Below are 12,989 nucleotides of genomic sequence, written 5' to 3'. Positions count from 1 at the left end.
TCTGAGATGGAAGAGATGGAGAGCCGGGCACGGGGCTCATGTCTTCCCATCTACTAGTGAGAATTAGTATGAAGGTTTGAGGTCTGCTGAGTGTGCAGAGCCTGAACATCATATTCCTTATGTCATTATATCCTCACATCAACCCCGTGAGGAAGGTGATGCTATGTCTACTTCACAGATAAGGCAGTTAAGCTTCAGAGAGGTTTATTAAACATGGTAGAGCACAAGTTAATAAATGACAGAGCATATGTGTATTCAGACAGTTTCTAAAACTCATACTTTTTCCATTGCATGTGTTGCCTCTAGAAAAGAGGCACGAGAGAATAGTAAGACAATCGTGTGAAATAAAAGGCATCAGATGTGTTGACCACTACTAGAAGCTAAATCCCACTCTAATAAATTACATATATTAATTATTTTAATCTGTACAACTCTCTATTATGATACCCATTTTATAGATGAGGAAATAGAGGCATAGAAAGAATAAGTAACATGTTTAAGGCAAGATAGCTGGTATATGGCAGAGATTTCCATCTAGGCAACCTGGCCTAAAGTTACTCTTCCTAGTTGCTATGCAATACCACTTCTCAGTCAATAAAGTCACTGTGCTGCTGGAGGAGCATGTAAGGAATACATCAAAGAAGTTGAGGCAAATGAACAAAATGAAATGCAAAGCTATACAAATAATAGTAGGTTGAGCCATATAAAACTGCCATTTCTGTAGGTCAAACTCAACAGCATGTTGGCAATTTCATAGGGCCCAACTTAGAAAAGGGGGACATGGGAGTATTCAAAATTGCATATTAAGCATGTGCAGAGTGCCAGACACTAGATACTGATGAGTCAAAGCTGAATAAGACGCCCCTGTCGACAATACACCCTTGCTAAGTACGGAAGATGAATATGTAAACAAGAATTACAGTAGAATGGGGATGCTTGCAGTAATATTAAGTATGTGAATCAATGGTCCTCAGCCTTGACTGAGCAATAGAATCGTCTATGGACTATTCTGTAATTGAGATCTCCCATCCGAGGCAGGTCTAATCAATTTATTGGGGTGGGATTTTGAAAAAGAAAGGCAATAATCTCTGAAAATAAATGAATTGGAAACGATAGCAGAGACTTCAAAGGCCACAGTAGCATACTTATAAATTTCCCACCACCTTTGTGCTCATGAAATAAAAACTGGCTGATTGTGATATACCTCGACTGTTGTAAGATCCCAGGTCCCACTGAGGAACTGGTGAAAGCTGTGGATGTGTTTTGTTGAAAGGTGCCCACGGGCACACGGAGTGGGGTCTGTAGAGCCAGGAACAAACAGTTTAGACTTCCTGGATTACAGAATATTGTTGAAGAGAATAAAATAAACTTTAACATGGGAAGTATAAGAATACGACAAATGTGAATTAAAAAAAACAAACTGCTGATGAAAGCTGATAAGATTTTAGAAAAGGGAGCATATATCATCTTCTCCCTAAATGAGGTGAGGAAGAGGATTCATGGCCACATGAGAAATGACCCCCAGCAAAATATTGAGACTGAGGTACCTAAAGTTATGGCAAAGGCAGTGGGAAAACTGTGTGACAAAACATATTTGAACTTACTAAAGGAATGCAGAGAAAAGTAAAAAAAAACCAGTAATGATCTTAGTATGAGATTCTCGCCTGTAAATTTTCTTGTGCAAGTACCAGGAATAAAATTAACCAAGAACAGAGCAAGGAGAGAGAGGAAAGGGAAAATAAACATTTAATATGTTATGCTTTTAAAAAAAGGATTGAGAAAAGTTTTTCAAATTTTGTATATTTAAATATTGCTTTAGTTAAAATTAATGAGAAAACACCTTGTCAGAATAGAAAAAAGTATGCCATAGTACTATAGATTCCAACTTACACACTTAAAAGTCAGTATTTAGGCAAGTGTTTTCGGAGAGCCATAATGTCACTTCTGCCCCCAAATATTTCCTTTTCTGTTTTGAAATCTCCTTTATTGCCTCCATCAGCACATTCTGCTCACCCTGAAAGCAGGGCTTGTCTTTATACTGTGGCTTTGTGTCTAAGGATTAACAAGCCCATGTTGAGTACATCTTTTAAGTTTTATTTTTATTCCTTTGCTTCCTTGGTTTTGCTTTCCTGGTCACTGGTATAGAACATTACTTCGTTCTAGGTCTCTCCAAAGCCATCACGAGCCTCTCTCTCCCCTCCGCCATCCCTTCCCACAGCACTCCTTTCTTTCCTCTCCTCAATATTATAGAAACAGCCATTCTATTGACCTTATTAATTATAAGGGAACAAGATTAGCACCACGGGTACAGTTCTCAAATATAGCAACATATAAAGTACTAATGACATTTTTCTGTGTGCTTACAATGTAAAAGCGATTATAATAGGGATGTCAGTGTTAGTTTTATAAGCAAACATACTGCGTGCTTTATACATCCAGTATCTGTATCTACAGCTACCTAATTGATACGCATAATTTAACTTTGTTTCACATGTGTGTATCTGGCTATTATGTTTGCTTATAGATCTAGCTTATTATTATATACTTTAACAGGTGCTTGATATATTAGTTGAAATTTTATTTGCACATACCTCTGTGGGAGTCTGCTGAGCCTTTTTTTCAGATTTTGGCAAATCTTTGCTTCCTCTTCTTTTTAAGGATAGCTGAAACAAAGCATGAATATATTTAGCTTGTTAAACTATAATTTTAGTTCAATTTCATGTTTGTTTCCTAATCTCATATGACAAAACCAAGGCAAATGAAAAGTTTTAGTTCAATAATCATAAAGGAGGGAAAAAACCCAAATCAGATCAATTTAGATATATTTTTACTTTGCAGTGGAATGCACATCAGTAGAAGAGTAGCTAGCAGTTACCTAATTAATTTGACAAATACAGAAAACCTATGAAAATGCAGAAAAACAATTTGGACAAAATTTAGATTGATAACTCACTATGCTATGTATTCCAAATGAAAGCAAATCCTTGTTAGCATTCCATATCACTAAATGAAAAAAAGAATAAGTTATTATTTCCAGTGTTGGAGTTATATTGCTATAAATTTGTAAAGACAAACTTTCAGTGGATTTATTTAGAGTTTGAAGAACTTCATTCTTTATTCACCACACATCCATGCAAACACGATACACACATGCATATACACACACGTGTGATACAATAGGGAATAGTAGGGTTTGTCGTGAAATGGAGAGGCTGTGCTCCATCTAAAGGAGCAGGAGGAGTGGGAACTAGCTTCAGCTGATTGGTGCAATACAGGAATGTGGGTTTCAAGAGAAGCTGGAAATCTGGATTGTTATGTAAATCCCAGGTTTTATTGGTTGGCCTTAACTGAAATTCAAACAAACAACACTTTGTAGGTCAAAGAATACGTATCTACTGAGTGCTAAATCTTGTCACAGAACAACAGTATATGATCTCTGGCACTCAGTTCCATTTCTAAGCACCAATGAATGTCTCTCTGTATAAATAATTACCTATATGTATGAATATCTATCTTAGATCAGATATTGAGCTGGAGACTGAAAGATCAATTAGATAGTGCGCCTAACATCAGGAAGCTCACAATTAGCACGAGGGACAAAGAAGCCAAGACTCACACGACAAGTTGGTAAATGCCATGTTTCAGGTTCTGTGAAGCAGGGACTTTGCCTGAATGGCATCACCACCATGAGAATACTATTTGCCACATGGAAGATGGTGAAAAAAAATGTGTTGAACTAATAAGTGAATAAAATATCAGATTCTGAGGTCAAAGAGGAGGACGGGAGTATGGACTGACAGTAATAGCAGGAAAGCTTCTCAAAAGACGAGACTTCATGGATTTGCAAAGAACTGCCAATTAAATTCTTTACATGTTAATTTCTAACCCATATCCAGTGTTACATGAAAGCATATGCTCAGGCACAGAAGGCAGGGGAATACAGTGCTGCCTTTGCTTTCATTCAGTGTGAAAGGGAAACTACAGTGAAATGAATAGTCCACGTGGTAATTTACTTCTACTTCTTTACAGAAAGACACCCTCTATGTTGCTTGTACAATATTCTTAGAAACAAAAGCTGTGGGAACTGATTCACCATAACCAAAAGTGATTTAGGAACCAATCAGCAAAAACAGTCGCAAGAAAACCAAAAACATAGCAAGCTGAACTAGGGAATGATGGAACATTCTATGTAGGGGCTACCTACAAAGAAGCACTAAATTCATTTTATTAAATATTTACTGCATGCTTTTACTTTGAATTTATTCCATTATACGTTTATTTGGTGCTTACTAATGGACTTCATAAGGCACCTGTGATAAAACAATAATAAAAGCAACACAGTCTCTGCTCTCTGTGGGGTTCCTAGTGTATTTGGCAAATGGTCTGTTCAGTCTGCAATTTAATACAGTGTAATGAAAGCAATGATAATGTAAAATCAATATTAACTGGCATTAATTGAGTATGAATTAATGTCAAAGACTTTACATACATTATCTTTAATTCTTAAAACATCCTTCTTAGCCTCACTTTGCAGATGGTAAATCTAAAGCTTAGAGAGGTTAAACAAATTGTCTAAGGCAGTGGTTCTTAAAGTGTGATCCCCAGAACAACATCATCAGTGTCACCCAGCAACTTGCTCAAAATGCAAATTCTTGGGACCCATCCCAGAACTACTGAAGCAGAAACTCTGGCGATGATACCCAGTGAGCTGTGATTTAACAAACTCTCCAGGGATTCCGATACACGGCAAAGCTTGAGAAGTACTGGTCTAAAGTCAGTAGTTGGTAACTAGCGGAATCACCTCTTGACTCAAGTCTTTCTGATATTTCTTATCTCCTAGATCACAAAAGGGAAAGCTTAATTCGGTCTGGGGCTGGAGATTGTATAGGGAGCTAGAGATGATTTCCAGGAAGAGGTAACATCTTATGTCGAATCTGGTAGATGAGGAGTCAGCCAGTCGAAGATGGAGAGGAGGGGAAGGGAAGAACAAAGCATCCCATGTAGGAAGATCATTTCTGGGATGCAAAGAAATTCAGCATGGCTGTAACAAAGTCTGAGTAGAAGAGTGACAGGAGATTTGCTGGAGGCATAAGTCAGGTCTTAAAGGACACTGAATAAAGTTTGGATTTTATTTCACTAAGGTTAAATTATTGTTCTATGGTCAGTTAGGAGTGTTAAAGGGTTTTAGCTAGGAGTGTCCATAATCAGCTGGTCATAGAAGAAACACAAAGACACAAAGGTGGCAGTCCAAATGGACATGAGATGATGGGATGGCACACAAGGGAAATGAGAGAAAGGATGCTCTAGTTCTGAGAATTTTTTTGGTCTTTGTTGTTCATTCATTCCACAGGTACCTGTTGAATTCTGGCATATACAGGGTATTGTACGGTATCCAATATGAATGAGAAATATTTTACTCTCCCCTAAAGAGTTTGCTGTTCTTGATGATAAAACGATGCAGATAATTAGCTGAACAGTAGACAGAATTATCTAAGGACAGTGAACGAAGAACAAACAAAGGACTGAGAGAACAAAGAAGCAGCTATGATTCCAGATCTGGAGAAATCAGAGAGAATCATCCAAAAGGGCCAGTCTTTGAAGGATGTGGAATATTTCAATAGGAATAAAATCAAATAAACAATAGGAGCAAAGACTTGGACGAATGAGTGTGCTTTGTAGATTCACTGACTTCTGAAAAGAAGTAACGGAGGTAGAGCCATTAGAGAGATGAAGTAGAAGAAGACACAGGATTGAGGTCAGCTTGTGGAGCTGAGAAATTTAGACTTTATCCTGTGGGCCATGTTAAAATGAGCCCTCTAAATTAATATAAGGAGAAATGCTGAAACTAGGCCATTCTTTCCTAAGAGGCATTTTCTATCTTACTTTTATTTAAATATCACTCAGCTAGGGTGTCAAACTCAAACAAGGCTCCAGAAAAAGGTTTCGCCTTGAATGAAAGCATTTTGCCTTTAAGGCACCTCGAGGACTACAAGTACCTTTAAGTATCACACTCAAATTTTCAATAAATATTTAACAACCTTTTCATATTCCAGTAAGTTTTATTAACTTTCTGACTCCTATGAAACAAAGATGAGAGATTCAGTTAGAGAAATAATGTAAGTCCAAACAGTCTCTTTCCTCTGAGGGTAAAATTTCCTCCCCTCCCCTCTTGTCATCCTGCCTCATCTTCATCCACTAAATCTAGGAACCTCTATAAGGGGAGCAGTTAGGGAGGCTAGAACTATATCTCATATTTTCATCATTGTTTGCACAGTAGGCACTTCAGATGGTTCTCTAGATAAATGCGTTGACGACACGTCTTGTCCCTGTCTTAATTCTTTGCATTCCCAGCCTCAGCCTGTCCAAAAGAGGCTGCTGTTCTTTTATTCACGTGAATGTCAGGAATTGGAGAGTTTTGCCAAAAATTATGCTTGCAAAGCAATTATATAAAATGGCTTATTTGTGTTCTAAAAATGCTTTGAGACTGCCTTTCTTCCTCCATTGAAATTTGGTACACTTCTTAATACGTAGCATCTTTACGTTTTCAGCAATTAAACAACAGAGAAGAATAAATACTACTCAACGTGTAAAATGCTACTGAAAGACATGTGTAGAAGTCTCCTATGTTTTAGATAAAATTAAAGAGAGATCCATTTGTGTTGTGATTAAATCAAGAAGGAAACTATAACTGGAGTAATGGCTAGGATTTATTGAGCACTAGATCTGTGCTATGCACATTTCTAAGCACTATGTATCCACTTATTTAATCTTACAACAGTCTTAGGAGTTTATCATTATGTGAAGCATACAAAGGATAAATCACTCAGCTAGTAAGAGTTAGAAACAGGATGTAAGTTATCCAGCTTCAGAACTCTTACTCTGAACAACTCCATTACAGTTGCTCCAAAGGAAGAAAAGTGCAGGGCGACATTATCATCGAGCATATTCTTCTCTATGCTGTTACACCATGGCTGCAGGGGTTTAGGGCACTAATTTACGTATATTATACACGAGCAATGTGTTTTCAACATTAAGGTCAGCAGAAGTGACATTCATACCCATTGGTTCTCACAGTCATCCTGAAAATACTTGTGACTTCAGGGCAACATTGGGAGGGAGGGACAAGGATTTCTGGCTGAAGGCTGGAGGGAAACTGAAAGAGGCAGGAACTCTGGCTCTGCTATGGTCCGAATGTTTGTCTCCCCAGATTCTATGTTGAAATCCTAATGCCCGATGGGATGGTATCAGGAGGTGGAGCCTTTGGGAGGTGCTTAGGTCATGAGGGTGGAGTGGTCCTGAATGGGATTAGCACCCTTATAAGAAGAAGCCAGAGAGGTAGCTCGCCCTCTTTCTGCCATGTGAGGATGCAAAGAGAAGTTGGTGGTCTGCAACTCAGAAGAGGTTTCTCACCACAACCCAACCATGCTAGCAACCTGATCTTGGCCCTCAAGCTTCCAGGATTGTGAGGAATAGTTTCTGTTGTTTATAAGCCACTCTGTCTGTGGAATTTTGTTACAGCAGCCCAAATAGACTAAAACAGGCGCCAACCCGTTTTGGAAAGGAACAGGAGGGGCTCTTGTCCCTGGAAGTCCTCCTCTTTCCCTTTTATTAGTGTACATCCTGGACACCGACCTGAGAGCCTGGCAGAGGAGGGGCAGGTGAGGACACTCGAGATGTTGCTCATGACCACATTCTCCACTCTCTCCCCTCAAAGGGTGAGGCACGTCCCAAATGCTACACTAAGGTATCATCTTGGGGGCTGAGGGCAATGAGGGTGAAGGAGGTGTGCCAGGATGATCAGTTCGTGTCATTCTCCCGTGCAAAATATTCCAGCCATTTTCACCTTACTCAGAGTCATAGTCATTCTTAATAAGGCACAGGAGATCTCAGCTACACACTCCATCTATTCTGTTAATGTTTTAAAAAGACTTGACCAGACTTCAACCCTGACCAACTAAAATAGATTCTTGGGTTGGGCCGAGGCATTTTTGCAAAGCTCCCACGGTGAGTATAATGTGCAGCTGGCTCTGAGAACCACCCTCCCACCCCCCATGTGGTCAGCGCCACCTCCAACTCCAAACAAACTCTCTGACCTCATCTCCCACCACACTCCTCCTCTGCTTTCCTTGCTCTAGTGTCACAAACATCCTTATGGTTCCCCAAACATGCCCAGCATGCTCCAGATTTGGGGGCTTTCCTCTGCCTGCGACACTCTTCCTTTATCTGCTCTCAAGACGCACTTACACAGTTCTTTCAGGGTCCCTAATTAGAGAGACCTGCCCAGACCACTTCATATAAAATAACAAATAACTCCATATAAAATACTTCTGCTACTTTCTTGCTCCACACACTTCTTGTCTTCCTAACCCTGCTTTATTTTTCTCCATAGCCCCTCTCATCATCTGACTTCTGTATTTGTTTCATGTCTGTCTCTCCATTCTGGAATGTGAGTGCCATTCATGCAGGAACTTTGTATTGTTCTGTGTTAGAGCTCTGGGCTCTCAGAAATACACCTAGCACAAAGTAGTTGCTCAGACAATATCAGTTGAATGAGGAAATGGCTCCTTATTAATAATCAACCTTATTTTGTACATCACTTTGTTTTTGAAGCATCTTAACCCAAGAAGTTGGTAGAAGGTTAAAACAAACAAATAAATAAAAGCCCATTTTGAAAGTTCCACTTAAAGCTGGAAAAATAAAAATGTCTCAAACTTTTCAACAAAAAGACTAAAGAGAAAAAAATGTATGCGCTGAAAAGCATTTAAAATGGAACATATGATATACCTTCCTCCCGTTCTAATACTTTTTTCAATTTTTACCAATCCATTTTCACCACAGTCCAGGTCTCAAAATCATCTTGTAAAGAGTATCTGGTGCTAATATGCTTTGACAGACCTATGTGCCTTTGTGGCTTCTACTTATCAGCTCCTCTCCCACAATTTCTCCTCTGTCCCTGGCCTTCTAAGTGCTCAGAGATTTTGGGATGGCTTACACTGCAAAGCCTGACACATTTACCGAATATTCTTCACCACTGGGATTAAAAAAGGCATTAGGCTAATGAACTCAGATGATGTTTTTGATGTTTTTGAAAAAAATCCATATTCAAACCCAGAAAAGCAAAAGACACATGTAAAAAGTCAGGAAAAAGAGTTGAAGGGGGTTATCAAACATAAGAAAAAATAAATCTCAATGTATTTTCTTTGTTTTTATTTTCCCCCTGCCTTTGCCAATATCTTGATTCCATAAAAGGTGTTTAAATAAAACTGAGCTTTAAACAAATTATTTTAAAAGCTCACCTTTCTGTTCCAAATTGCAGATGCTTCTTTCAATAAAAGTAGGTGTTCAATTAGCACAAAAGGTGTGACATGAGTTAAAAGCTAACAAAGCTCATCCTAACGGTCGTTTATTACAGGGTCTGGCTCAGCACATTTATGAAGCATTTGTTCCATTTGAACTTAGCTTTTATTCTTCGTTTTCAGAAAGAAGTGATGTACACATCTTTACAATGCTCCCTGAGATCTAGGTTTCTTTTTTTTTTTAATTGAGTTAATGATAGGTTACAATCTTGTGAAATTTCAGTTGTACATTAATGTTTGTCAGTCGTGTTGTAGGTGCACCACTTCACCCTTTGTGCCCATCCCCCCACCCCACCTTTCCCCTGGCATCCACTAAACTGTTCTTAGTCCACATTTTTAAATTCCTCATATGAGTGGAGTCATACACAGATTATCCTTCTCTAGCTGGCTTATTTCACTTAACATAATTCCCTCAAGGTCCATCCATGTTATTGCAAATGGAATGATTTTGTTCTGTTTTGCAGCTGAGTAGTATTCCATTGTATATATGTACCACATCTTCTTTATCCATTCATCTGTTGATGGGCACTTAGGTTGCTTCCATGTCTTGGCTATTGTAAATAATGCTGCAATGAACATTGGGGTACATAGGACTTTTGGGATTGCTGACTTCAAGCTCTTTGGATAAATACCCAGTAGTGGGATGGCTGGATCGTATGGTAGTTCTATTTTTAATTTTTTGAGGAATCTCCATACTGTTTTCCATAGTGGCTGCACCAGTTTGCATTCCCACCAGCAGTGCATGAGGGTTCCTTTTTCTCCACAACCTCTCCAACATTTGCTACTATTAGTTTTAGATATTTTTGTCATTCTAACGGGTGTAAGGTGATATCTTAGTGTAGTTTTGATTTGCATTTCCCTGATGATCAGCGATGATGAGCATCTTTTCATGTGCCTATTGGCCATCCGTATATCTTCTTTGGAGAAATGTCTGTTCATGTCTCCAGCCCATTTTTTGATTGGGTTGTTTGATTTTTTGTTGTTAAGTTGTGAGAGTTCTTTATATATTATGGATATTAAGCCTTTGTCAGATATATGACTTGCAAATATTTTTTCCCAGTTAGTGGGTTGTTTTTTTGTTTCATTCCTGTTTTCATTTGCCTTGAAGAAGCTCTTTGGTCTGATGAAGTCCCATTTGTTTATTCTTTCTATTGTTTCCCTTTTCTGAGAAGGCATGGTGTCCGAAAAGATCCTTTTAATACTGATGTCAAAGAGTGTGCTGCCTACGTTTTCTTCCAGAAGCCTTATGGTTTCAGGCCTCACCTTTAGGTCTTTGATCCATTTTGAGTTTATTTTGGTGAATGGTAAAAAAGAATGGTCAATTTTCATTCTTTTACATGTGGCTTTCCAGTTTTCCCAGCACCATTTGTTGAAAAGACTTTCTTTTCTCCATTGTATGCCCTCAGCTCCTTTGTCAAAGATAAACTGTCCATAGATGTGTGGTTTTATTTCTGGGCTTTCAATTCTGTTCCATTGATCTGTGCACCTGTTTTTGTACCAGTACCATGCTGTTTTGATTACTGTAGCTTTGTAGTATGTTTTGAAGTCAGGGATTGTGATGCCTCCCGTTTTGTTCTTTTTTGTCAGGATTGCTTTAGAAATTCGGGGTCTTTTGTTGCCCCATATGAATTTTAGGATTCTTTGTTCTAATTCTGTAAAGAATGTCATTGGGATTCTGATTGGGATGGCATTGAATCTGTAGATTGCTTTAGGTAGAATGCACATTTTAATTCTGTTTGTTCTTCCAATCCATGTACATGGAATGTCTTTCCATCTCCTTATGTCGTCATCCAATTCTCCCAGAAAGGCCTTGTAACTTTCATTATATAGGTCCTTCACTTCCTTAGTTAAATTTACCCCAAGGTATTTTATTCTTTTTGTTGCGATTGTGAATGGTATTGTGTTCTTGAGTTCTTTTTCTGTTAGTTCGTTATTGGAGTATAGAAATGCTACTGATTTATGCAAATTGATTTTGTATCCTGCAACTTTGCTGTAGTTGTTGATTACTTCTAAGAGCTTTCCAATGGATTCTTTGGGGTTTTCTATATATAAGATCATGTCATCTGCAAACAGCGAGAGTTTCACTTCTTCCCTCCCTATTTGGATTCCTTTTATTCCTTTTTCTTGCCTGATTGCTCTGGCCAGAACCTCCAGTACTATGTTGAATAAGAGTGGTGATAGAGGGCATCCTTGTCTCATTCCTGTTTTCAGGGGGATGGTATTCAGTTTTTGCCCATTGAGTATGATGTTGGCTATGGGTTTGTCATATACGGCCTTTATTATGTTGAGGTAGTTTCCTTCTATGCCCATTTTGTTCAGAGTTTTTATCATAAATGGCTGTTGGATCTTGTCAAACGCCTTCTCTGCATCTATTGAGATGATCATGTGGTTTTTATTCCTCAGTTTGTTGATGTGGTGTATCACGTTGATTGATTTGCAGATGTTGAACCATCCCTGTGTCCCTGGTATGAATCCCACCTGATCATGATGTATGATCCTTTTGATGAACTGCTGAATTCTGGTTGCCAAAATTTTGTTTAGAATTTTTGCATCTATGTTCATCAGTGATATTGGCCTGTAGTTCTCTTTTTTCGTGGTGTCCTTGTCAGGTTTTGGTATCAGCGTGATGTTGGTCTCATAGAATGTGTTAGGAAGTGTTCCATCTTCCCTAATTTTTTGGAATAGCTTGAAAAGGATAGGTATTAAATCCTCTCTGAAAGTTTGGTAGAATTCCCCAGGAAAGCCATCTGGTCCTGGGGTTTTATTCTTTGGGATGTTTTTGATTGCTGTTTCAATCTCTTTCCTTGTGATTGGTCTGTTCAAATTGTCTGCCTCTTCTTGAGTGAGCTTTGGGAGATTGTAGGAGTCCAAGAATTTATCCATTTCCTCTAGGTTATCCATTCTGTTGGCATATAGTTTTTTGTAGTATTCTCTTATGATCCGTTGTATTTCTGCATAGTCTGTTGTTATTTCTCCTCTTTCATTTCTGATTTTGTTTATTTGAGCTTTCTCCCTTTTTTCTTTGTAAGTCTGGCTAGGGGCTTGTCAATTTTATTTATCTTCTCAAAAAACCAGCTCTTTGTCTCATTGATCCTTTCTACTGCCTTTTTTGTTTCAATAGTATTTATTTCTGCTCTGATTTTTATTATTTCTCTCCTTCTGCTGACTTTGGGCTTTATTTGTTCTTTTTTCTCTAGTTCAGTTAGGTGTAGTTTAAGATTGCTTATTTGGGATTTTTCTTGTTTGTTAAGATGTGCCTGTATTGTGATGAATTTTCCTCTTAATACAGCTTTTGCTGTATCCCATATGAGTTGGCATGGCATGCTATCATTTTCATTTGTTTCCAGGTATTTTTTGATTTCTTCCTTAATTTCTTCAATGATCCATTGCTTGTTCAGTAGTGTGTTGTTTAGTCTCCACATCTTTGTGCCTTTCTCAGCTTTTTTCTTGTAATTAATTTCTAGCCTTATATCATTATGATTGGAGAAGATGCTTGTTATTATTTCAATTTTTTTAAATTTGTAGAGGCTTGCCTTGTTTCCCAACATATGGTCTATCCTTGAGAATGTTCCCTGTGAGAAGAGTGTGTATTCAGCTCTTTTAGGGTGAAGTGATCTATATATGTCTATTAAG

General features: G+C 38.2%; 1 protein-coding gene across 2 annotated transcripts in view; it reads right to left on the bottom strand.

Moving 5' to 3' along the window:
* SOGA3 (SOGA family member 3) overlaps positions 1-12,989 on the bottom strand; it is a 64,211-nt gene that overhangs the window by 21,225 nt on the left and 29,997 nt on the right. For both annotated transcript variants that reach the window (XM_046677057.1, XM_046677058.1), the window contains exon 4: positions 2,592-2,663. In XM_046677057.1, coding sequence (XP_046533013.1) covers positions 2,592-2,663 — 72 coding nt within the window. The remainder of the gene's footprint in view (positions 1-2,591; positions 2,664-12,989) is intronic.

The sequence above is a fragment of the Equus quagga genome, chromosome 11 (assembly GCF_021613505.1).
Source record: "Equus quagga isolate Etosha38 chromosome 11, UCLA_HA_Equagga_1.0, whole genome shotgun sequence".
NCBI lineage: Eukaryota > Metazoa > Chordata > Mammalia > Perissodactyla > Equidae > Equus > Equus quagga.
This window is presented reverse-complemented; position numbering and strand designations above follow the sequence as displayed.